General features: G+C 47.4%; 1 protein-coding gene across 1 annotated transcript in view; it reads left to right on the top strand.

Annotated features, from left to right (window-relative positions):
* Nucleotides 1-8957: 8957 nt before the first annotated feature.
* The window catches only part of LOC146058488 (protein kinase C delta type-like), a 37339-nt gene continuing 19413 nt past the window's right edge, over nt 8958-26883 (top strand). Inside the window, exon 1 of the mRNA XM_083170777.1 lies at nt 8958-9156. Coding sequence (XP_083026903.1) covers nt 8958-9156 — 199 coding nt within the window. The remainder of the gene's footprint in view (nt 9157-26883) is intronic.

The raw sequence follows: 26883 nt of genomic DNA, 5'->3' as shown, positions 1-26883 counted from the left end.
GTTTGGGCTCTTCTCTGGTCTTACAGTAAACTGGAATAAATCCCATTTGTTGATAAGGGGAAAGGAGGGACGGGGGGAGTCTAGGGTAGATACCCCTCTCCAAGTGTCAAAAAAATGTAAATATCTGGGGATTGTTATCTCAAGTGACCCCAAAAGTTTTTACTCTGACAATTTAGCCCCTCTGATTGAAGAAATTAAAGTGAAGTGTAAATGTTGGATGAAGCTACCATTGACGTTGATAGGGCGGATAAATCTCATAAAGATGGTGATTCTGCCCAAGTTTCTTTACATCGTGCAACAATCCCCTATATTTATAGGCGAAGACATATTTAGGAAAATTAATAGTATTGTAACATCTTTCATTTGGAGAAACAAACGCCCAAGAATAAAAAATGATACCCTGATTAGAGAGCGAGAACGGGGAGGGCTGGTTGTATTATTTCGCGACTCAGCTAGCCCACATTAGTGGTTGGATCCGGGAAGGGGAGGAGCCACCTGGTCTGCTGGACCTGGTCGGAGTGTTGTCCCCTGGACACACTCCGCTGCAGGTTATACTGGAGGCGGGATGTGGCCGGAGGACACCACCGATCTTGACACAGGCCAGTAGGGTATGGAAACATGTGGGCAGAGTCACCAACTATAAAGGAATTGACCCTGAGAGGTACATCTTTTCCTTCAAACATATGGGAAAACTAAAATTAGAACAAGGGGATAAAATATGGAACAAGTATGGTATTAATAAGATGGGGCAGGTGTACGATAACAACGTATTGAAACCCTTTACACAACTTCAGAGCGAATATGGGATACCTAAATCAATGTTTTTTAGATATTTGCAAATGCGGAGTGCACTCTCCCAATTTATTGGGGGAGAGAACTCACATACGATTATAGAAACACCAGTCAAAAACTTTATCAACAAGACTAGTCAGGGAAAGAGAGTCTCTAAGATGTACTGTATAAATACCTCCTAAATTTTAGTCAAAAAAATGAACTCACAGAACTTAGAACTAAGTGGAGGGTAGACATTCCAGAGTTTAGTGATGAGGACTGGATAATGGCCATGGCATCAACAAGGGGCGCGACCAATTCCTTAATGGTCCAGCAGGTCCAGATAAATATACTTCATAGGACCTATATAACCCCTGTGAAGTTGAGCAGATTTGGTGGAAATAAAGGGGATAGCTGCCCAAAATGTGGGGAATTGGAGTGCTCGTTCTTTCACTTGATGTGGCAATGTAAAAAGGTGCAAACCCTCTGGGAAAATGTTAGGGATATATTGGTAGATCTGGGAATCCCATATCAACATGTGAACCCAAGTAGCTGCATTCTGGGTGCCTCGTGAGGACACCACATCCGAAAAAAGACAAACTGCTTTAAATATATGTGCAATAGCGAAGGTCAGTATAGCCAGATCCTGGATGGCCAAAGAAGGCCCAGATATTAGGAAATGGGTGGAATTAGTAAATAGCACAATAGAGCACGAAAAATATATACACATGTCACGGAAGACAGTAACAAAATTTTATAGGATATGTGAGGGGTGGTATAATAAGGGATATATATAGGGGGTGGGAAAATATATAAAGGGGTAAAGAGAAGGGAAGAGAATTGAAGTTATGTATACTTTGTGTCTTTATTCCTTACTCTCCTTTTTTTTTTTTTTTTTTTTTGGTATCACATTCCCATTCGATTGTGAGTAAATGAGTACTTTATGAAGTTATATATGTAGTAGTATGACACGTAGTGTATCTAGTAAGGCCTTGGTAAGGCTATATTGAGGGGAAAAGCACTAATAGAAATGACTGAAAGAAAGAGCACGAAAGATTGAACACATATTGGGCGTTAAAATAAGTGCCATAGTTGTATATCATATCAGAATGATGTGGGGGGGGGGGGAGAATCACGAGGGTAGAACTCACTTCAAAATTCATGAAAATTAATAAATCACGAGTGGTAAATGAAGCCCGAAAAGAGTAGGAAGAATAGTAATATCAGGATGAAGGGTATAATATGAGATGGATCTAAGCAAAGCAGCTGTCTAAAGTACAGGATGGTAACTAAATAGTGGAAGATATGTAAAAATAATGGAGGATTAAGAATAAAAAAATGTTAGAAAGATGTATCAATTTGATATGTGGTATTGGATGCAAGAATTGTAATGTTTGTTATGTTTGTGAATGGTAAAGTTCATTCAAGTCTGATGTTAATATATATGTCGTGTTTATATGTTTATATGTTGTTTTAAAAAGCTCAAATAAAAATGAATAAAAAAAAAAAACAGCAGGGACAGCGCTGTCCCTGCTGTTAGGTCTGGGCTGCGTTATGGGGGAGAAGGGGTATCCGTGCACGTTATGTGCACTATACCGCTTCTCCCCCATGTATGACGGCGCCAGCGTGCGGTAATTGACAGGGGCGCTATGCATATCCATATCGGCGCTGCTATCTAAATGATAGCAGGCTGAATGTATGAACAGTCAGCATCACTGACCATTCCGCCTGCAGGCTGGTGAAGCTCTATCTAAACAGCAGGGACAGCGCTGTCCCTGCTGTTAGGTCTGGGCTGCGCTGGGGATCTCGCGTTAACAGCGACATCCTGCGCATGCCCAGTGCAGCCGGCCGGTGGACAGGAGACTGATGCACTATCTCCAGGAGGGGACATCGCCGGAGGGGGGGAGTTAGCACACCCCCGATTCGGCAGACAAGATGTTAATACACCTTGTCGGTCTCCCCTCCTGCTTCGCCTCGCTGATGAGGCAAAGCAGGAAGTATTATAGCGGCGCATTAAGCGCCGCTATAATACATCTGCCCCACTGTGCCATAATCTATTCTATGCACCTTTCTTTTCCATCTAATAAAAATATACAGAAATTTCCTTTCTGAGTCAATAAAAACAGCTGCCTCTTACTGGAATTCACTAGCCATATTATACATTATGGGCCAGATGTATCATGCTTCAAAAAGTGATAAAATGGAGAGTGATAAACTAACAGCCAATCGGCTCCTACCTGCCATGTTACAGGCTGGGTTTGAAAAATGACAGGAGCTGATTGGCTGGTTGTTTATCACTCTCCACTTTATCAATTTTTGTAGCTTAATATCTGGCTCTAAGGGAGCTATAGATTGTATCATCAGTTAAATCTCACCCACTTATTCCTTGCATAAATGCTGTTTATGAAATTGGTTTTACACATAACAGTTGGTCATCTGTGGCAAAGCTTACTTAACCCAGCAGCGTTTGTGCCAATCATATGCCCCCGATCCTTCCTCCATTCCTTCTGTTATATTGCCCCCTTTCCACACCCTTTGTCCTTGATGCCACATTTCTTTCTTGTTTCCCTCTATTATCTGCCCCTTTTCTTACCACTCATGTTTAGTCTCTGCCTCCTAACTCACCACTCCTTATTCATATCCAGTATATATCTCCTTCCTGTCCCCATTTGTTTCCTACTAGATTGTGCAAATTATTACGCCCATAGAAAGATAATGGTCTACCCTACTCCTAAATGATTAGGGTGGCCTGTGTTTGTAGTGATTGGTCTGTGTTACCAACAGAATTGGACAAAATAGTATATACATTTCATGGATCAACACAGCTGCGTTCGGCACACTATTCTATTCTCTCTCTACACCCTAGTGGAAGGAAGAGCATAAAATACCACCTGCCACATGCTGGCTCAAAAAAAAGTGAAAAACCCATGTCAACTTTTTGTCGACCTAATGCTTGTGTCGACCTTCCATTCTTGTCGACCTTAGGCATGCCGACCTATTTCAGATGTCCACCTAAGCCATGTCGACCTAATGCATACCTGCAGGGTATAGGGGGATGTAGTGTAGTGATGTAGTGCAGGGAATAGGGGGATGTAGTGTATTGATGTAGTGCAGGGTATAGGGGATGTAGTGTAGTGATTTAGTGCAGAGTATAGGCCAGTCTAGTGTAGTGATGTCGTGCAGGGTATAGGGGAATGTAATATAATGATGTAGTGCAACATATGGTGACATACAGTTAGGCATGTGGGAAGCATGCTGCTGTAAAGGGGGCCCACATTCCATCATGGTACTAACTGCATCATTTTTCTATAGAGTGGGAGGGCCCAAACTATATTTATGCATCTGGGCCCAGCTATCACTAGTTCACGGTTGCCGACTTTAAAAAAAATCCTCTCCGGGAGAAGCCCGGAGAGGAATCTTGCATTACGCGTTTTGGGGGCGGGGCTTAACTGTGACATCATTAAGCCCCGCCCCCATTATGTCAAATAGCCGAAATAACTGTTATCCATGGAGGGGGCGGGGCTAAAATGTCACGATTGTGCCGTTTTAGCTCCGCCCCCTCCCCTGAGACCCGCGGATTGCGGCATATAAATGCCGCGATCGGGGGGCTCAGTGGGGGTCCCCCTGATTCCGGGAGGGTTGCCCACCCTTCCGGGGGCCGGGAGGAAGGACCCGATTTTCGGGAGACTCCCGCAAATTCCGGGAGGGTCGGCAACCCTGCACTAGTTCTGCCTCTGCATCTGTACATACATTTTCCATGCAAGTAACACAGTGCTCTGCACACTACCCAGTCTCCGCAGTCTCTGCACTTACAAGTTATGTTTTAGAAAGAGGGATTCTTACAAAGTAAATAATAGCCAAGGCATGAAACAACATAATCTTTGTGGTGCTCTGCTCCTCATTGCGGTCCTCACCCGGTGTTGCATGCAGCTTAGCTGTGTATTGATCAAAGGGGTGTGGTATCACTGGGTAGGGGTGTGACCTTGCTGGGGAGGGGCAAGACCTTGCAGTTTGAATCCCGTGTTTTCCTTGCTGTGGGCACGGAGGATGCTACAGCTGGGGTAGCCAACTCCAGTCCTCGAGAGCTACCAACAGTTAATGTTTTCCAGATCTCTTCACAGAATCACAAGTGAAGTAATTAGCTCCACCTGTGGATCTTTTAAAATGTGTTAGTGAGTAATGAGTGCACCTGTGCAGCAGCTAGTAAAAAATGTGAACTGTTGGTAGCTCTCGAGGACTGGAGTTGGCTACCACTGGCCTACAGGAACTGCCCAAAAAAATGTCTGCCATGCCATTTTTACAAAGATCTGCACATGCACAGTGGATTCTGAGCTTTCCAGTTCTTAGACTCCACAAAGCTGCACTTCTACTCTTGTCAGAGAGGAGAGGTCCCTTACGGAGGAGGCTACACACGGGCCTCCTCTCTTAAAATGCCCCTGACCCAGGGTCCAGTCAGTGATGATGGCAATCCTTATATTATGCTATTCATTTCTCTGCCAAATCGCGGCGAGTCTTAACCCCTGCAGCGGACGAGCATCCGCGGCAGGGAGCTGGCAGGGAGCCGGGGGACGGAAGCAGCCAGAGAGATTATAGTCTCCCTGGCTGCTCCAGAGGAATGTGGAGGGGAGGGGGGCTCTCCTAGACCCAGGCAGCACAGGCTGCCCCCCCCTATAGCCAGCGGGGGACCCAGTATTCACTGCACCCGATCGTGCATATTAACGATCGGGTGCAGTGAATATATGAATATGTAATGAGCGGCTCGAGCGCTCCGGCCCCCTGCTGGCTGCACTGTGTAAAAAAAATATATATATATATATTTTTTAAAATTAAATATATATTCATGTGCTATAAGCACATGAATAAAAATAACATGCCCCTTCACAGAAAAAAAAACTGATTTTTTTACACCAAAATTTAAAAAAAAAAAACCTTTTAGTTTAAAAGTTCACATTCCAGCTCCCCATCAAAAGATGGAGAATTGCTACACGGAAAGACACGGAGAAAATCACTTAGAAAGACGGAGAATATTTCACATTGAATAGGGTTGCTCGCTTTTGGAGAGCAAAATGCTCCGTCCAAGGCGAACAAAGCACAAATTCTCCACAAAACACGGAGAACTTTTCTCATTGAATACTGCCCTATGTGCAATAGAGAACATGCACTAGTCCAGTAGGTCTATGGCTTTGCAGACTGAAGGCGGCAGTAGCGATGTTGGAATGTTTCTCTGCATTCATGATCACAGATGACGCAGATAAATGTCTCCCCTTTACAGCCCACAAATGGCTACATCCTGTCATCGCTGTATGATTATATCCTTATTGTGAGCATGATTGCAAAGAAACCTGGACACACATGCAGGGCTATCGCAGCACTTGCGCAGTCTGCTGATAATTGCTCAGTTGTGAAAGCATTGGTTTAGCGTACAACTCCGAATTAGGCCCTATGTGTCATATTACCTGTAATACCTTGTCTCTATTGGCTGTTTGAGCATGTCAAGCTTACAGTACATAGCTGCTAACATACCTATATCATTTCCTGTGGATAATGTACAGCACAAAACAAGTAATGTGGCTATCACTGCAATCTAAATACATGTGCAGATTTTCTGTATAAGGCCGAGTACACACTAGAATGATATTGTCTTGCTAAGTAATACTGGAATGACAAGTCAGGCATAATGTGTAGTGTGTATGCTTTATTGCGTACTCCCCTTGGTCAAATCTTCTGCTCACCAATGCTGCACGGCCAATCAGATGATACCGTAGGCAGCTTTGTAATGAAGGATGGATTGAGATATCATTCCATCGTTAATTACGTGAGACAGTGGACCTTATTCTGGTCCACATGCAAAGCTACGAATTTCTCAGCTTTGAGTGTGGATGAAACGCCGCCCCCTCTCGCTCGCCGAGCTCCCCGCACAGCTGCAAATGGACGTTTAGCATAAACATCTATTTGCAGCCTTGGGTGTGGGAGAGAAATCATTTGATGGTCAGCGATCATTGAATGATTTCTACAGCACTCGCAGATGTAAGACACCCTGTGCCGATGTCAGCTGCCCACCCCCCACACCCGCATCACACGTCATTTACAAGGCAATGCCCAGCATTTTCATGTGAACGCCCATAAAACGTTTAGCGTTCCCATGGGCGTGACCCCTTGCTGCCACCCCCCGCCTGCACTGTTAGGTAAGAATGGGAAGGAGCAGACGCTCAACATCGCTCCCCCGTGCGAACGCGCGGGGGAGCGTACAGACCAGAATAAGGGCAAATGGGGGTTAATCTCATTCACACCTTCTGACAAATTCCTTCTTGGATGGAAAAAACCATGTGCACTGCAGGTGGGGCAGATGTAACATGTGCAGAGAGAATTAGATTTGGGTGGGGTTTTACTTCAAAGTGAGATCTATATTGCAGTGTAAAAATAAAGCAGTCAGTATTTTCCCTGCACAGAAACAAAATAACTCACCCAAATTGAATTCTCTCTGCACATTTTACATCTGCCCCCCCTGCAGTGCACATGGTTTCGTCCATCTAAGAAGGAATTTGCCAGAAGGAGTGAATGATAATAACCCCCAGTGTGTGTGAGCAACCAGGCATGGTCTGGGACAAAGGGAAAGCATCCTGGTCATAGGTTGCCCGTCATCCCAATGTGTACCTGGCCTAAGAGAAAAGTGTCCAAAAGAAATTTCTTTATGCTGTATTTTCCATAAGGTTTTATTAAACATCTATAGATTAAACATTTTTAAGGTGTATTTTCAGATTAAGGGCAGTATTTAATGAGAAAAATTTGCCATGTTTTATGGCGAGTTTGTGCTTTTCTCAAATTGGACGGAGACTTTTGCTCTCCAAAAGCGAGCACCCCTATTCAATGTGCACTTCTCGCCGTCTTTCTGAGTGATTTTAGCCATGTCTCTCCGTGTAGCAATTCTCCATCTTTTCATGGAGAAGTGGAATGTGAACTTTTTATATAAAAGGTTTTTTGTTTTCATTTTGGTGTAAAAAAATCAGGAATTTTATTCTGAGAAGGGGCATGCTATTTTTATTCATGTGCTTATAGCACATGAATATATATTTTAATTTAAAAAAATATATATATATTTTTTTTACACTGAGCAGCCAGCAGGGGGCCGGGAGCCGAGCCGCTCATTAGATATTCATATATTCACTGCACCCGATCATTACATATGCATGATCGGAAGCAGTGACTATACCCGGTCCCCTGCTGGCTCTGGGGGGGGGGGGGCAGCTTGTGCTGCCTGGGTCCCGGGGAGCCCACCTCCCCCCCACATACATTCTGAGGTAGGCAGGGAGACTTCAATCTCCCTGCCTGCCACCGTCCCACAGCTCCCTGCCACGGACGCTCATCCGCTGCAGGGGTTAAGATTCGGCGCGAGGGGCTGCTTGCCCCTCCGACATTGAATACGGAGAGAGCGAGTGGCAGCCAGCCCTCCGGAACGCAGCGAGTGTGCAGCGAATCCTAAACAGGATTCGCTGCACACGGTGAGATTTATCATTGATTACTGTCCTAAGTATCAGTACTGCTTACCTCAAATAATCACTGAGTATATATAAACAACAAAATAAAATGTAACACTGTCATCAAGTTCAATTTTATGTTTTTTGTAAAGCAAATATTGATACTATACCAATGTAATTAATGTCCAAATGTCCTTTCATGTGTTTCTTTGTTGTTTGCTAATACACACAATATATTGGATAACACCTAAATATTATTCATATATGCAGTTGGTGAAGGTATATATTTATCTATCTATTTCACATGTACTATATTTGTACATGCCTATAATTTGACAGATAGATAATACAATGTATCACAGAATATATAATATACACAAGTGAAATGATTTCAATTAAATAAATATAAATATACATAAATAAGATGTAGTTATGTCAACTCAGTTATGAAAAGTGTAATAGATTATCCATGAGAAATACGTGGCAGTGGGCTGAGAGAGCAGCTGCATGGTCTCCTGGTCACATGACTCTGGACTCTGTGGCTGTTGTCTGGGCAACCGTCTGTTTACAGCTGTCTTGAGAGTGGCAGTTGGTGGCTGGTACTGACCTACCAGAGCTCTGCACCAGATTGCCAATTTCTTTACGAAAAAGCGAGGAGTACTACAGAAAAAGAGCCAGAAGAAGAGGAGGATCTGTACCCTAACATCCAACATGGCACAGGATGCCATTTGTTTGAAGATTCGTATCATCAGGAAGAAAGAAATGGACGAGGGAATAACACCAGGACCTGTTGCTGACCCATGTGGAGGTAACATGGAGACTGGACGTCAGAAGAGAAGGAGAGAGCATCAGAGGAGCGGAGGACAGACAGAGAAGAGGCAGAAGACAACACACCATGATGATGGGCAAGGTAAGTGCAACATCCATTCCAAGAGGAAAAGCAGAAATGATATCATATTTCTTAATGATTTTCTCTTACTGTTTTACTCATATTCAGGCTGGTATTATGGCAGCCATACATTTCATGAGATTTAAGTACTTTGAATTTAATTCAGTCTTGCAAACCTAGAGGCTTTATCATGTATAAAACCATCCCCTATAGTTAGCTATTGCTTTGAAATGCCTTGATTTCTTGCAATAGTTCTGATTGTCTCATACAGGCCATCATAGGCGTGCGCAGCACATTTTATTAGGGGGTGCACCGTCAAAGGGGTGTGCCTAGCACCACATGTTGGGCATGTATAACACCGCCCATTGGGTGTGTCTAACAGCGCCAATCAGACGTGTCTACCATCATCGATTGATACTCGCTACAATATGAAATGGCTCTCAGTATAATAATACATGCAAATAAAGTAAAAAACATATATTTTAGTATATGTAGTGATATGACATTGGTCTGGTACAAGTAACAATGCAAAACACACATAATTGATTGATGGGCGCTTCTTTCAATGGAATACAGTTCTAAAAAGCAAAAGTCTTTGGTAAAAGGTATTGCCGGTAGGGAGGTGTTCATAAGGGTGGGCACAGCATTAGGGGGTGCCTGTGCACCCATAAGACTCAATGGGGGAAATTTATTAAGAAGTGAGTTGTATTTCACGCTGGATGTTGCTATGGGCAACCAATCAGATACTATCTATTATCTTCTAGAAGGTGCTAAAAAAATGAGAAGTAGTTTCTGATTGGTTGCCCATAGCAACACCCCATGTGAAATACAACTCACATCTTAGTAAATTTCCCCCAATGAGCGCACACCTATGCAGGCCATGTCTGACCATGTATAAAGCCATCACCTGGGCACAGATGCCGTCATTGCTAATTTTCACATTTTAAAAGATGCACTACAGTGGCGTAGCTATGCTGTGGCAGCCCCCGCCATGGCTTGGAGGAGCCAGCGCCTGCTGGGCGCACTGAGAACTGAAGAAAGAAGGTCACCGTCTGCACACAGAGCTGGCTGCTCAGCACGCTCTGCAGTGCAGGAAGGCACCGACCTGGACAAGCGCTCTCCCTGCTGCTCCTGTCAAACAGCAGACAGGCAGCAGCAAGCTACAGCAGTGGAGAAGAAAGCTCTGCAGCCCGATCCCCCTGGCCGGTCCTCTCTCTCCTCAGGTAGAACACACAGGCTCCCCACTGCTGCTGCGTAACCTGCTTCTCACAGGCAGATGTCTTCCTGTGAGGAGGAAACTCGAGGCTGTTATAATCAGTTCCCACGGCCCCTCTCTGGCAGGTTGTATACCCTCCCTCCCCCACCACTATGGAGTCTCAGGATACACATACCCTCCAACATTTGAAGGGCATAAATCGGTACAACCCCAGAAATGGGAGTGGCCATGTGCAAAGGGGGTGTGGTCATGGGTAAAAGGGGGTGTGACCATCCCTTTTCCGAATGTGAGCACTGGCAAAAACAAAGTAAATGTCCCATCGCCATGTGCACATGTGACATGCTGGCTGGGTAGCAGTGTTTCTGGACAGTGCCGGCCCAGGCTGCTCCTTCATCCTGCCTCGGTGCCCCGACCCTCACCCGCTCCTAACGACCGCAGCTACTGACACTCTGTTGTGACAGAGAGAGCTGATGACTCCAGGGTGAGTGGGCAGGGCTCAGGGGTGACGCGTCGGTGACCCCTTTTCTAACGGGGACGGACCCCTTTTTCCTGCTGCAACACTGTCTGCAAGAACAACCAAGTTTCCACATTGACCCCTTTCACCTGCTCCTAGCGACCGCAGGCGCAGCTACTCACAGTCTCACACTCTGTTGTCAGAGGAGTCGGCCAGAGAGAGCTGATGACGCCGGGGTGAGTGGGCGGGGTTCAGGGGTGACGCCAGGCGGACGGAAGCACCCGGATAATGGATTGTCGGGTCGGTATTCAAAAATGGAGTGTATTATACATATGGCAGCTATAATGCAGAGGCTATCATCTCCTGGGCACATGGCGGGCTGGGATAGCCTGAAAACCGGTACATTCGGTACACATTGATTTAGCCGGTACAGACTGTTAAAAAACGGTACTGTACCGGCTAAATCGGTACAGTTGGAGGGTATGGATACACAGTCAGCACTTAAACCTCCAGTCCCAGCAGCAGCTGAGAAACTTCCTCTATGCATTGCATTTCCTCCTGTATGACGTGTTGCTCCGCCCCCAGATCTCCTGCTGCAGCTTCTCAGTTCTGCTGTCCTCCCCTGCTTACTGTGAGTCTAGAATCCTATCCTCAGCTGTGCAACTGCCTCTACCTACCCCATGTGTGCCCCTGCCCACCCCATGTGTGCCCCTACCCACCCCATGTGTGCCCCTACCCACCCCATGTGTGCCCCTACCCACCCCATGTGTGTCCCTGTCCATCATATGTGTGCCCTTGCTCCTGCCCACCCCATGTGTGCCCCTGCCTATCATATGTGTGCCCTTGCTCCTACCCACCCCATGTTTGCCCCTGCCCACCCCATGTGTGCCCCTGCCCACCCCATGTGTGTCCCTGTCCATCATATGTGTGCCCTTGCTGCTGCCCACCCCATGTGTGCCCCTACCCACCCCATGTGTGTCCCTGTTTATCATATGTGTGCCCCTGCCCACCCCATGTGTGCCCCTGCCCACCCCATGTGTGCCCCTGCCCACCATATGTGTGCCCCTACCCACCCCATGTGTGTCCCTGTCCATCATACAGTATGTGTGCCTTTGCTCCTGCCCACCCCATGTGTGCCCCTGCCTATCATATGTGTGCCCTTGCTCCTGCCCACCCCATGTGTGTCTATCCCAGCCCATGTGTGCCCCTACCCACCCCATGTGTGTCCTTGTCCATCATATGTGTGCCCTTGCTCCTGCCCACCCCATGTGTGTCCCTGTCCATCATATGTGTGCCCTTGCTCCTGCCCACCCCATGTGTGCCCCTAACCACCCCATGTGTGTCCCTGTCCATTATATGTGTGCCATTGCTTCTTCTCTCCATGGTGACTTACTGCCTGACATCTATTGAATGTTACCTTATGTCTAGCGTACAGTGTAAGGTGCATTACAGTGTGTGGTGTGTAGTGTAAGTGGCATTATGTGTGTGGTGTACAGTGTAAGTGGCATTATGGTGTGTGGCATACAGTGTAAGTGGCAATACGGTGTGTGGCGTATAGTGTAAGTGGCATTGTGTGTGGTGTACAGTGTAAGTGGCATTGTGTGTGGTGTGTAGTGTAAGTGGCATTATGTGTGTGGTGTACAGTGTAAGTGGCAATATGGTGTGTGGCGTACAGTGTAAGTGGCATTATGGTGTGTGGCATACAGTGTAAGTGGCATTATGGTGTGTGGCATACAGTGTAAGTGGCAATACGGTGTGTGGCGTATAGTGTAAGTGGCATTGTGTGTGGTGTACAGTGTAAGTGGCATTGTGTGTGGTGTGTAGTGTAAGTGGCATTATGTGTGTGGTGTACAGTGTAAGTGGCAATATGGTGTGTGGCGTACAGTGTAAGTGGCATTATGGTGTGTGGCATACAGTGTAAGTGGCATTATGGTGTGTGGCATACAGTGTAAGTGGCAATACGGTGTGTGGCGTATAGTGTAAGTGGCATTATGGTGTGTGGTGTACAGTGTAAGTGGCATTGTGTGTGGTGTGTAGTGTAAGTGGCATTATGTGTGTGGTGTACAGTGTAAGTGGCATTATGGTGTGTGGCATACAGTGTAAGTGGCATTATGGTGTGTGGCATACAGTGTAAGTGGCAATACGGTGTGTGGCGTATAGTGTAAGTGTCATTGTGTGTGGTGTACAGTGTAAGTGGCATTGTGTGTGGTGTGTAGTGTAAGTGGCATTATGTGTGTGGTGTACAGTGTAAGTGGCATTATGGTGTGTGGCGTACAGTGTAAGTGGCATTATGGTGTGTGGCGTACAGTGTAAGTGGCATTATGGTGTGTGGCGTACAGTGTAAGTGGCATTGTGTGTGGTGTGTAGTGTAAGTGGCATTATGGTGTGTGGCGTACAGTGTAAGTGGCATTATGTGTGTGGTGTACAGTGTAAGTGGCATTGTGTGGGGTGTGTAGTGTAAGTGGCATTATGGTGTGTGGCGTACAGTGTAAGTGGCATTATGTGTGTGGTGTACAGTGCAAGTGGCATTGTGTGTGGTGTACAATGTAAGTGGCATTATGTGTGTGGTGGACAGTGTAAGTGGCATTATGTGTGTGGCGTACAGTGTAAGTGTCATTACGGTGTGTGGCATACAGTGTACGTGAAATTATGGCGTAAGCAGCATTATGGGGGGGGGGGGGAAGGCGCCAGGTACTATTTTGGCAGGGGGGAGCAAAATGTATAGTTACGCCACTGGAGGCACAGCTGTCATTCCTAACTGACATAGCTGTCACATTCTTAAGTTATAGTCTATATACCCTATTTCCCTGTGTGGTTAATGAATGTGGATACATTTGTTTCAAAATGTAGTTCCAGTTGATAAGCGCAACACGTTTCTGTCCCATACATACTATACAACCTTTTAAAAGATATTGCTAATTTTGACCCTTCTGAGAAAAAAATAGCTTATGTTGGGTACAATACATACCAGAACGATCATGATCATGAGCAGATCATGAGACGATCATAGGATGGTCGCACGATCTGTTGTAACACACAATCTGCATACAATCTGATCATGATCTGTACCCAGTTGAAGGAATCATTTTCAAATCCTGACTGCAGCAGGTAGGATCTGCAAAACCACCAAACGACCAGCGGGGACGCACATCGGATCAAAATCTGATCTAAAACATGCCAAAACATGTCCAATTTATACAATCGGTCGAGATTGTATTGAAATTGGAGGAATTGAGGCCAATTCGTTCTGCATTACTATGTATCAGAGGCATATTAAGGGCCTTATTCTGGTTGGTGCGGTCCGTTCCGAATTCTTTCGGAGCTGACTGAACGCCACACTGTGCGACATTGTAAGAACAAACGCCCACAGGTCCTCCGCATTCAGACGGACTCACTCTCTAAGAAGAGGGTGTGTTTTCGGACAACAACCAAACCGTGCGTGTGCGGTGGCTACACAAAGATTCTGCATGGTCTAACAGCGTCAGAACAGACAGGAAGCTGCCCGTACGCACCGATGCAGGGTATTTCCGCAAAACTCACGACTGTTATCTGAACTCATACATCTGCCACATGACACACTTATGCCCATTTCTGCCCATTGCTTGCAGTGTAAATGTGTGTAAAATAGCAAGAATGCAGTCGTGCTTTCAGCATATATTTGTGTATTTAAAATGGTCCATTTAGGCAGCAATGCTTCCAATTGAAGCTATGAAAAGAGTGTAATTAATCACTAATGAGTAGAGGAGTGGATTGTATTGTGTTCAGCTGAGAGTGCTTCAGGTGCTTCAGGTGCGGGCGTACTAATTGGGCAAACTGAATGCCTAGCGCATGAACAAGTGCTCTCCGCAAACTGAAACTTGCTTATGAAGACCGCATATTTCATGCGTGTTGGTTTGTTTGTAGTCGGTGTGCTGTCCGAATGCACGCCTATCACAGTTCGTGCACTCCCTCGTGTACGCCCATATTTATGCCCAGTTTTGCCCACTTTGAAACCACGCCCTTGTGTAGGTCCGAATGACGCCCATATTACCCGAGTCAATTTGGTGGACATTTCTGTACGGTATTAGTGAGAACGAGTACGTAGACCATGCGTGGCACATGCGCATTGCGTTGCCTACGCATGCGCAGACGGCTAAAAAGCGCCCTCCGAAAGAATTCCGAAGTGACCGCACCAACCAGAATAAGGCCCTAAGAGAGGAGGAGGCCCGTGTACAGCCTACTCCAGCCAGGCTCCGACCTCACTGCTGAAAGCAACGCTGTACTGCAGGAGTTTGAGCACTGGAGCGCTCAGACTCTACTGCGCATGTCTAGATTACTAGAAAAATGGCACAGTGGCCATTTTGGAAGGGATTTCAACATGTGCGGTTACCACCCACAAATGCTGACTTCCTGTCAATCAACTTGCAAACGGCCAGCGATAAAAAAGTATCAGGATTTTATCACAGAATTGCCTCGCTGATACATTTTATGGGCCGTATTGATAATGTCCTAGCCTGTGAATTTGCAGCCCTGTCATCTGGTCTGAATTAGGGTCACTGTGAACTGTATGGTCATTAAGGTGTATAATTAACAGACAGATCCGTCTAAGGAGTATATAGCACTGGTTGCTGTAGGGAAATAATTGAATGCATACTCCTATTCTAGTTTACTGACATATAGGGTGACATTTATTAGAGATCGATGTTGGGTTTTTGGCGATTTTTATCGCAAAAACGGCCGTTTTTTCATTTTTCCCCAAATCGACTACTTAATGGGTGGGGATTTGCGGCATAAATCGCACTTTTTGCCGCGAAATCGCACTTTCTGAAAGTGAGATTTTTTTTTAACTCCGGAATTCGCATCCAGATGTTTTCCCCATTGAAAAAGATACAATTCGCATTTTTAATGAGATGCGAATTTGGAAATCGCCAAAAATAATGGTCTAAAGTTCCAAAAAAAAATAGACCTGATCCTGACTGGCGATTTTGACAGAAACATGGCGATTTTGTCAGAACCATGCACAGATCATTGTGATCTGTGTATGGTTCTTTGGTAAAATATGTGTAAAAGTAAAAAAAAAAATTGGCGTGAGGTCCCTCCTCCTGTACATAACCAGCCCCGGGCTCATTGAGCCGGACCTGGTTCCAAAAATACGGGGGGACAAAAAGCGTAGGGGTCCCCCGTATTTCTAAAAACCAGCCCCGGACTCTTGGACCGGTCCTGGTTCCAAAAATACGGGGGACAAAAAATCTGGGGGTCCCGCATGCTTGTACTTTGAAACCAGCACCGGGCTCCAACAGCCCCCAGTGTCATGCCACAGCCGGGGGACACTTTTTACACAAGGTCCCCCGGCCGCACCATGAGCACCGTGGCTGGTCAGCCTTGGACGGGGTACCTGGAGGAGTGGGGACCCCCCCCAATAAAGGGGTCCCCCCCCCCCAGGCTTCACCCGTCCAGGGCTGAAGCCCAGGGCTGTCACCGGCGTCCCTGGCCATTGGACGCCGGCCTGATATGGTTAAATTCACATTCCTAACAATGCTTAATACAGGAGAACTACAAGTGCCAGCTGACCTCCCCCGCAGGCTGGGACTTGGAGAACCACAAGTCCCAGCATGCGGGGCATTAATGGGCCCACTGGGACTTGTAGTCCACCTGTAAAAAGAATGTTAAAATAAAACACACACACACACAGAAAAGTAAAACTTTATTACACACACATCCACACACCTCACTTTTACACCCACATTCTTACCGATCCAGGATCCAGCGCTGGTCTCTCTGCAGCAGAGCCGGACAGCCCGCACTGACAGCGGGCTGACCGGCTTGCTCCGATGCAGCTTACAGCTTCTGTCGCACATTTTAACAAAATCGCACCTTTTCATGACTAAAAAAATCGCACCTTTCATCCCGAAAATCGCCCTACATCGCACTTTCTTGCACTTTTCATGCCGGAATACACACCTCATTAAATATGCGATTTCGCAGCAAAAATGCGATTTTAAAAAACGGCGATACAGGGCGATTTGAGCAAAAATCGCGTTTTCGGAAAAACGGTCAACACAATAAATCTCGCCCATAGCTTTTTATTGACAATAACAAAGTGGGATATTTATTACAAGATGTGTGATACTTAAGGAGAAGTATATGTAAAAGCTAGCTTTAATGCTATATGCTCACTGTTACCAATAACCTAATTATGAGTGAATATCTATTGTAATTTCACTGAAACCACACATTCACAGGATTCACACATTAACGCCTCCATTATAAAACATATTTAAGCCTATATATACAATCCAATTACAAGATAAAATATTAAGACATGCAATAAAGCCGCAGCACAACATGATTATTTTCATTTCATTCTTTATTTCACTCAAAATCTGATTTGTGAAATAAAAATAAATATTTAAACATTATGAATTAAAAGTTACATTTTATTATATTAGTGTGCCAACAAAGACAACTCTTGTTTCTTTTCTATTATTACATTCGGTACTTGTGGAGTATCACGGCTCCCACGACCTTGATCGTATGCTGATCGTATGATAAAAAATCGCATCGCATGCGATGTGATCGCACCCGATTTTGCACTGAAATGCATCAAAATGCATTGAAATGTGTAGTAAACATGTGAAATGCCCCAAATGCCATTTTTCATAGTGTACCACCCCCACTATCAACGTCAACCCGAAGCGTGGCGAGCGCAGCGGTACGCGTCCTACAACCTTTTTATACCCCCACTATCCACGTCGGCGTGGAGTTGAGAATAGAAAGTGTGGCGAGCGCAGCGAGCCCCGCGAGGGGACGCGGATACCTTCACAGCTATACGCGTCCCCTTGCGGGCTTCACAGGAGTCGTAGGATGCGTACCGCCGCCCCTCGCGGGCTCGCTGCGCTCGCCACACTTTGGGTTGGCGTTGATATTGGGGGTGGTACACAGTGAAAAATGACAGTTGGGGGCCAATTAACATGTTTCATACTAATTTTAATGCATTTGGATGCATTTAAGATCAAAAACGTATGCCATCGCATCGCATGGTATGCCATCGTATGGCATCGTATGGCATCCGATGCGATCGCATACGATTTTTGAGCAAAAATGCTCAAAAATCGGTAAAAATCGCATCGCATCGTATACCATCGTATGCCATCGTATGCCACTACATATGGCATACGATGCCATACGATGGGAGCCTCCAGTGGCCCCTGACATGGCGCGCTTCTCATCCCATACACAAATATCACTTTGTTTATTAGATATGTTGCTGCTATTGTTATTATTATTATTATTATTATTATTATTATTATTATAAATCCTACCAACAGAGTACAAAACAACAAATAGGACAATAGAAAATTACCATTACATGAATTCCAAGTATTGTGCAAATACCATCTACCTGATATACTGTAGCTGCCTCTGTTACCCTCATTATATGCCTCTACCTGATATACTGTAGCTGCCTCTGTTACCCTCATTATATGCATCTACCTGATATACTGTAGCTGCCTCTGTTACCCTCATCATATGCATCTACCTGATATACTGTAGCTGCCTCTGTTACCCTCTGTAGCTGCCTCTGTTACCCTCATTATATGCATCTACCTGATATACTGTAGCTGCCTCTGTTACCCTCATCATATGTATCTACCTGATATACTGTAGCTGCCTCTGTTACCCTCATCATATGCATCTACCTGATATACTGTAGCTGCCTCTGTTACCCTCATTACATGCATCTACCTGATATACTGTAGCTGCCTCTGTTACCCTCATCATATGTATCTACCTGATATACTGTAGCTGTCTCTGTTACCCTCATTATATGCATCTACCTGATATACTGTAGCTGCCTCTGTGTCACGGCCTGGACTGTCTGTGTTCCCGGCACTGACCTGGGTGCGCCAGTGGAGGGCGCAGGGAACTGGAAGCGAGGAGGCTTGAGATAGCTGGAGCTCATGCACGGAGACAGGAGGGAGATGAACTGCCGGGGACACAGGGGATTGGCTGAAACCTAAAGCAGAGGCGCGGGGTCTAAGCCGACAGTGGTATTCACCAGGGACCCCCGCAAGGGGATATGGACTTCGCTGCAACTGCCGACCAGGTCGCGGCCCTCTGCCCAGGTTCCCCTGTGGCTTTGGCAGACTTGAGGCACAAGAGTCTTTTAACGGGGTACTTAAACCATCGATGGTGGTCGATGGCACTGAATGCTATACAGCAACACGGAGGGTACTTGAGAGATGAGTGATGCGGCCTGGAAGCCGAGGATGACACGGGGGTAACACAGAGGGACGCTGGAGATACTGGAGACACTTGGTGACACTGGGGCGGCTAGGGAGCCGATACCTGAGATCACTGGGGATCGCTGGAGCGGCTAGGGAGCCGGTACTTGAGATCACTGGGGATCGCTGGAGCGGCTAGGGAGCCGGTACTTGAGATCACTGAGGATCACTAGAGCGGCCTGAGAGCCGAGGGGAGACAGGTAGGGAACCCACGGATAACCGGACACTGAGAGAGTAACCTGGGCTGCACGAGAAGACAGGATCACACGGCAGATGGAAACACGTGGAGACTTCTGGCAGGAGTGGAATAACCAGGACGCTGAGAGTAACACAGGTGACAGCGGACTCAGGAAACCGGACCTCTGGAGCACGTGGGGAGTCTTGACAGGAGCTTAACGCTGGAGAACTCACAGGTAAACTGACGAGTTGTTCAAGACAAGGAGGAGACTGTGAGCTGGGTTTTTATCCCTCCAGGTGATTAGGGAATCAGACGCAGGTGATGGAATCAGCCGCAGCAGCAGCACACAGACCAGGAAGTAAGTTGGAGCTTACCTGGATCATGTGACCCGCAGCTTGATCAGGGAATACACCTGGAGCTCACAGTGATGCAGGGGCGACTTGGAAACTAAAGACATCACGCCAGGGATTGCCGACTGTGCCGGCAGCCGACCTACGGAGGACACTACCCCAGCGTGCCGGTAAGGGGCGCATGCGAGCAGTGCGAGAACCGGGGTTCATGACAGTACCCCCCCCTTTAAGGGTGGGCACCGAACACCCTTTGGGCTTACTCGGATTGTCTTTATGAAAAGCTGCAATCAAACGGGGAGCATGCACATCTGCAGCATTGATCCAGCTTCTTTCTTCTGGGCCATAGCCCTTCCAATCGATGAGGTATTGGATGTTTCCATATCTTTTGCGAGAATCCACCACCTTATCGACCTCGAATTCAACCCCTCGATGGGTATAGACTCTGGGGAGCTCAGGAGTGGTACTTTGGAACCGGTTGAGGACGAGAGGTCGCAATAAGGATATGTGGAAGGAATTTGGGATCTTCAGGTATGGTGGTAACTTCAGCTTATAAGCTACCGGGTTGATCCTTCAGATCACGGGGAAAGGCCCAATGAATCGGGGGGCGAATTTCATGGACGGGACTCGTAGGCGAAGATTTCGAGTAGAGAGCCATACTTTGTCACCAAGTTTTAACTGAGGAACTGCTCTTCTTTTACGGTCAGCAAAGATTTTGTATCTTTTTGAGGCTTTCTTGAGAGAAACATGCACATTTTTCCAGACTTGTGAAAAATGTTTGAGTGTGGACGATGCGGCAGGCACTTCCAAGGCTGGTAAAGGCTCAAAGGTTGGTGGTCGAGGGTGTTGACCGTAAACTACGTAGAAAGGAGAGTAGCCAGTAGCAGAGTGGTATCTGAAGTTGTGGGCAAATTCAGCCCAAGGCAGTAGACTGACCCAGTTGTCTTGTGACGAGGAGGTATACAGACGGAGGAATGCTTCCAGATCTTGGTTAACTCTCTCTGTTTGCCCGTTAGACTGCAGGTGGTACGCTGTGGAAAAGTTCAATTTTACCTTCAGGGCAGAACAGAGAGCTCTCCAGAAGCGGGCTACAAATTGCACTCCACGATCGGAGACAATGTCTGCAGGGAGTCCATGAATTCGAAAGATGTGTTGAATGAAGATCTGGGCGAGCTTGGGAGCAGAGGGCAGGCCAGTCAATGGAATGAAATGTGCCATTTTGGAGAACCGGTCTACCACCACCCAGATGGTATTACATTCTTGAGACTTAGGGAGTTCAGAGATAAAGTCCATGGAGATGTGCGTCCAGGGACGCATGGGAGTGGGCAACGGAAGGAGAGAACCTGCAGGGGACTGACGATGGACTTTATGCTGGGCACAGGTAGGACATGAGGCCACGAAATCCTGGACATCTTTTTTCATGTGAGGCCACCAATATGACCGGCGAAGAATTTCCAGGGTTTTGTGAACTCCTGGGTGACCGGAGAAAGGCGAGGCGTGAGCCCACGATAAGACTTTGGGCTGGAGCCCTGGTAGAACCAGCATCTTTCCTCGAGGTGGCACGGGTGACACATGGGTGGCGGCAAAGGCTGTAGGACTGATGATGGGACGCTGTTCTTGTAGCACTGTGTCATCTTCCATAGAGCGGGACAGTGCATCAGCTTTTGCATTCTGGGACCCAGGACGATAGAAAATTTTAAAACTGAATCGTGAGAAGAATAAGGACCAACGAGCTTGGCGGGAATTAAGACACTGGGCTGTCTGGACGTACAGTAAGTTCTTGTGATCTGTGAAGATGGACACGGGAAACTTGGCCCCTTCTAACAGATAACGCCATTCTTCCAGTGCAAGTTTAATTGCCAACAACTCTTGATCGCCAATGGAGTAGTTTTTCTCGGCAGGGAGGAATTTCCGGGAGAAAAACCCACAGGGGTGCTGTTTGCCATCGTCTGTAACTTGAGAGAGCACAGCACCAACACCCACATTCGAGGCGTCGACTTCCAAGAGGAAGGGTTTGTCTGTGTCTGGCTGCTTGAGAATGGGGGCAGATATGAAGGCTTGTTTTAGCAGGTGGAATGCAGACAAGGCTTCTTCGGACCAGACAGCTGGATTGGCACCTTTTTGGGTGAGAGCTGTGATAGGAGCGATGAGGGTGGAGAATCCTTTGACAAATTTTCTGTAGTAATTGGCAAAGCCAATAAAACGCTGGACTGCTTTGAGAGTGGTTGGTTGGGACCAACTGTTGATGGCTTCGAGTTTTGCGGGATCCATTCGCAACTCTGAGCCAGACACGATATATTCTAGGAAGGATATCTGGGGAACTTCGAATGTGCACTTGGAGAGTTTACCGTACAACTTATTGGCACGTAAACGGGACAGCACTTCTTTGACTTGAGAACGATGGGACTGGAGATCTGAAGAAAAAATTAGAATGTCGTCGAGGTAAACAACAAGATATTTATATAGAACATCTCTAAAAATTTAATTGACGAATTCTTGAAAGACGGCGGGTGCATTACTGAGACCGAAGGGCATCACTAGATACTCGTAATGCCCATCTCTAGTGTTGAAGGCAGTCTTCCATTCGTCGCCTTGGCGAATTCTGATCAGATTATACGCCCCTCTGAGGTCAAGCTTGGTAAAAATTTTCGCACCTTTGATGCGATCAAATAACTCGGTGATCAAGGGAAGAGGATAACTGTTCTTGATGGTTATCTCATTGAGACCTCTATAGTCTATGCATGGGCGTAACCCTCCATCTTTTTTTTTCACGAAAAAGAATCCTGCACCAGCAGGGGAGGTAGAGGGTCGGATGAAACCTTTCTGGAGATTTTCTTGGATATACTCAGACATCGCTTTGGTCTCAGGGATTGACAGAGGATAGGTACGCCCCTTAGGAGGGGGACTTCCCAGGGAGGAGATCGATGGGACAATCCCACCGGCGGTGTGGAGGCAGAACATCAGCAGCTTGTTCACTGAATACATCACTGAATGCATGGTACACTGAGGGAAGACCTGGAAGGCTTTTGACTACGGAAGATCGGACCGGAGTTACTTCAGTCAAGCAATGTTTCTGGCAGTATTCGCTCCATTCCACAATTTGGAGAGATCTCCAATCGATACGGGGGTTATGGAGTTGTAGCCATGGTAGCCCTAACACAAGGTCATAAGAGGATTTAGGAATGACCAGGAAGTCCATACATTCTTGATGAAGTACACCTACATGGAATGAGACAGGAACTGTCCGATACACAATATCGCTTCCGGGGATTCTGCTTCCATCCACTGCTGTTAGGAAGTGAGGCTGGGAAAGGGGCAGAATTGGAATTTTACACTTCTTTACCAGCTCGGCTGAGATAAAGTTCCCTGCAGCCCCGGAGTCTGCCAGGGCTGAGACTTGCAGGGTACCCACAAGGGACACAAGGGCAACAGGTAGAATCAAGTCAGTGGTGGGAGGAGTTTTACTGAGACAACCTAACCTGACTCCCCCACTGCAGGTTAGGGCTTGGCGTTTCCCGGACGCTCGGGACAGGACCCAATGAAGTGACCGGGGGCGGCACAGTAAATACATAATTTTTCTTTCTGCCTCCTAGACCGTTCTTCTGTGGATAACCTAGATCTACCTATTTGCATAGGTTCTTCTGTAGTGGTTGTCGCAGGACGGTGCTGAGGCGGAGACGGAACTCGGGGAACTACTTTCTTTAATTTTTCTAGACCTCGCTCCCTTAGGCGCAGGTCTATTTTGACACACAAGGAAATTAATTCTTCAAGCTGCTCAGGGAGATCTCGGGTGGCAAGTTCGTCTTTGATGCGTTCTGAGACGCCCAACCAGAAGGCGGCTGTTAGCGCCTCATTGTTCCATTTGAGCTCGGAGGCAAGCGTCTGGAATTGAACCACGTATTGGCCCATGGAGCGAGAGCCCTGTTTGAGGCGGAGAATTTCTGTAGAGGCTGATGCAGGCCTTCCTGGCTCATCGAATATCCGTCGGAAGAGAGAGACGAATCTGTCATAGTCGGTGAGAATTGGATCAGATCTTTCCCAGAGGGGTGATATCCAATCTAGGGCAGAACCAGTGAGCAAGGAAACGATATATGCTATCTTGGTCCTGGCAGTCGGAAAGTTCTGTGGTAGAAGCTCAAATTGGATATCACATTGGTTTAAGAAGCCTCTACAGCCTTTGGGATTGCCATCATATTTATTAGGGGTAGGCAGCTGAAGACGGGGAATATACGTTGGGGCATGAGTGGCAGGCTGATTAGATACCGGTGGCGGAGGTGGCCGGAGGGATTGCTGGAGGGAATCCAGACGAGTGGACACATCCTGGAGGTATGTAATCACCTGCTGCTGCGTCGCTTCCTGCGTTTCTATACGCGAGGTGACATCTTGGAGAGCCGCTGGCCCCACACTATGGTCGCGTGCCGAGTCCATCGGTCTTGAACAATCTGTCACGGCCTGGACTGTCTGTGTTCCCGGCACTGACCTGGGTGCGCCAGTGGAGGGCGCAGGGAACTGGAAGCGAGGAGGCTTGAGATAGCTGGAGCTCATGCACGGAGACAGGAGGGAGATGAACTGCCGGGGACACAGGGGATTGGCTGAAACCTAAAGCGGAGGCGCGGGGTCTAAGCCGACAGTGGTATTCACCAGGGACCCCCGCAAGGGGATATGGACTTCGCTGCAACTGCCGACCAGGTCGCGGCCCTCTGCCCAGGTTCCCCTGTGGCTTTGGCAGACTTGAGGCACAAGAGTCTTTTAACGGGGTACTTAAACCATCGATGGTGGTCGATGGCACTGAATGCTATACAGCAACACGGAGGGTACTTGAGAGATGAGTGATGCGGCCTGGAAGCCGAGGATGACACGGGGGTAACACAGAGGGACGCTGGAGATACTGGAGACACTTGGTGACACTGGGGCGGCTAGGGAGCCGATACCTGAGATCACTGGGGATCGCTGGAGCGGCTAGGGAGCCGGTACTTGAGATCACTGGGGATCGCTGGAGCGGCTAGGGAGCCGGTACTTGAGATCACTGGGGATCACTGGAGCGGCCTGAGAGCCGAGGGGAGACAGGTAGGGAACCCACGGATAACCGGACACTGAGAGAGTAACCTGGGCTGCACGAGAAGACAGGATCACACGGCAGATGGAAACACGTGGAGACTTCTGGCAGGAGTGGAATAACCAGGACGCTGAGAGTAACACAGGTGACAGCGGACTCAGGAAACCGGACCTCTGGAGCACGTGGGGAGTCTTGACAGGAGCTTAACGCTGGAGAACTCACAGGTAAACTGACGAGTTGTTCAAGACAAGGAGGAGACTGTGAGCTGGGTTTTTATCCCTCCAGGTGATTAGGGAATCAGACGCAGGTGATGGAATCAGCCGCAGCAGCAGCACACAGACCAGGAAGTAAGTTGGAGCTTACCTGGATCATGTGACCCGCAGCTTGATCAGGGAATACACCTGGAGCTCACAGTGATGCAGGGGCGACTTGGAAACTAAAGACATCACGCCAGGGATTGCCGACTGTGCCGGCAGCCGACCTACGGAGGACACTACCCCAGCGTGCCGGTAAGGGGCGCATGCGAGCAGTGCGAGAACCGGGGTTCATGACACTCTGTTACCCTCATCATATGTATCTACCTGATATACTGTAGCTACCTCTGTTACCCTCATTATATGCATCTACCTGATATAGCTGCCTCTCTATCCCTTTATTATATGCATCTACCTGATATACTGTAGCTGCCTCTGTTACCCTCATCATATGCATCTACCTGATATACTGTAGCTGCCTCTGTTACCCTCATCATATGCATCTACCTGATATACTGTAGCTGCCTCTGTTACCCTCATTACATGCATCTACCTGATATACTGTAGCTGCCTCTGTTACCCTCATTACATGCATCTACCTGATATACTGTAGCTGCCTCTGTTACCCTCATCATATGCATCTACCTGATATAGCTGCCTCTGTTACCCTCATCGGTACTTGTTTCCTAGCACGGCCACAACGATTTAGATCGTTGTGGTCGGAAGATAAAAAATCGGATCGATCGCATCGCATGCGATTTGGTCGCATGCGATGCGACCGATCCGACCGACCGATTTTTCACCCGATTTTTTTTTTTTTTTCACCTGATTATTTTCAATTGCCCCCCCAAATGTTACTAAGTGGGCTAGACCCCACGATAGACGTCAACCCGAAGCGTGGCGAGCGCAGCGAGCCCGCGAGGGGCGGCGGTGCGCGTCCTCCGACCTTTTCATTCCCCTACTATCCACGTCGGCGTGGAGTTGAGAATAGAATAGTGTGGCGAGCGCAGCGAGCCACCGAGCCCGAAGCGTGGCGAGCGCAGCGAGCCCCGCGAGGGGACGCGTATAACTTCACAGGTATACGCGTCCCCTCGCGGGGCTCGCTGCGCTCGCCACGCTTCGGGCTCGGTGGCTCGCTGCGCTCGCCACACTATTCTATTCTCAACTCCACGCCGACGTGGATAGTAGGGGAATGAAAAGGTCGGAGGACGCGCACCGCCGCCCCTCGCGGGCTCGCTGCGCTCGCCACGCTTCGGGTTGACGTCTATCGTGGGGTCATGGCGGGCACATAAAAAATGTGAAATGGGTCATATTGGCCCATTTCACCTTTTTTATCATTTTTCCCTATGTGAGATGGACTTAATCAAGTCCATCTCATCTTGTGCCATTATAATGGCACAAGACCGACGCGATCCTCCCGATTTCAATGTTAAAAGATTTTTTAACGTTGAAGTCTATGGAAAAATCGGGTCAATCGGTCGGTCGCATCGCGGCCGATTTTAATTGGTCGCGACCGACCGATTGACCCGATTTCTGTCATTCAAAGGGAAAAAATTGTAAAAAATCGGCCACATCGTGAGGATCGTGTCCCTTAATTAAGAGCCACGATCACTCACGATTGTGGCCGTTCTAGGAAACAAGTACCCCCTCATCATATGCATCTACCTGATATACTGTAGCTGCCTCTGTTACCCTCATCATATGCATCTACCTGATATACTGTAGCTGCCTCTGTTACCCTCATTACATGCATCTACCTGATATACTGTAGCTGCCTCTGTTACCCTCATCATATGCATCTACCTGATATACTGTAGCTGCCTCTGTTACCCTCATTATATGCATCTACCTGATATACTGTAGCTGCCTCTGTTACCCTCATTATATGCATCTACCTGATATACTGTAACTGCCTCTGTTACCCTCATAATATGCATCTACCTGATATACTGCAGCTACCGCTGTTACCCTCATCATAT

The sequence above is a fragment of the Crinia signifera genome, chromosome 2 (assembly GCF_055691185.1).
Source record: "Crinia signifera chromosome 2, ASM5569118v1, whole genome shotgun sequence".
In the NCBI taxonomy this organism is placed as follows: domain Eukaryota; kingdom Metazoa; phylum Chordata; class Amphibia; order Anura; family Myobatrachidae; genus Crinia; species Crinia signifera.
Note: the sequence above shows the minus strand (reverse complement) of the source record. Positions and strands in the feature narration are given on the sequence as shown.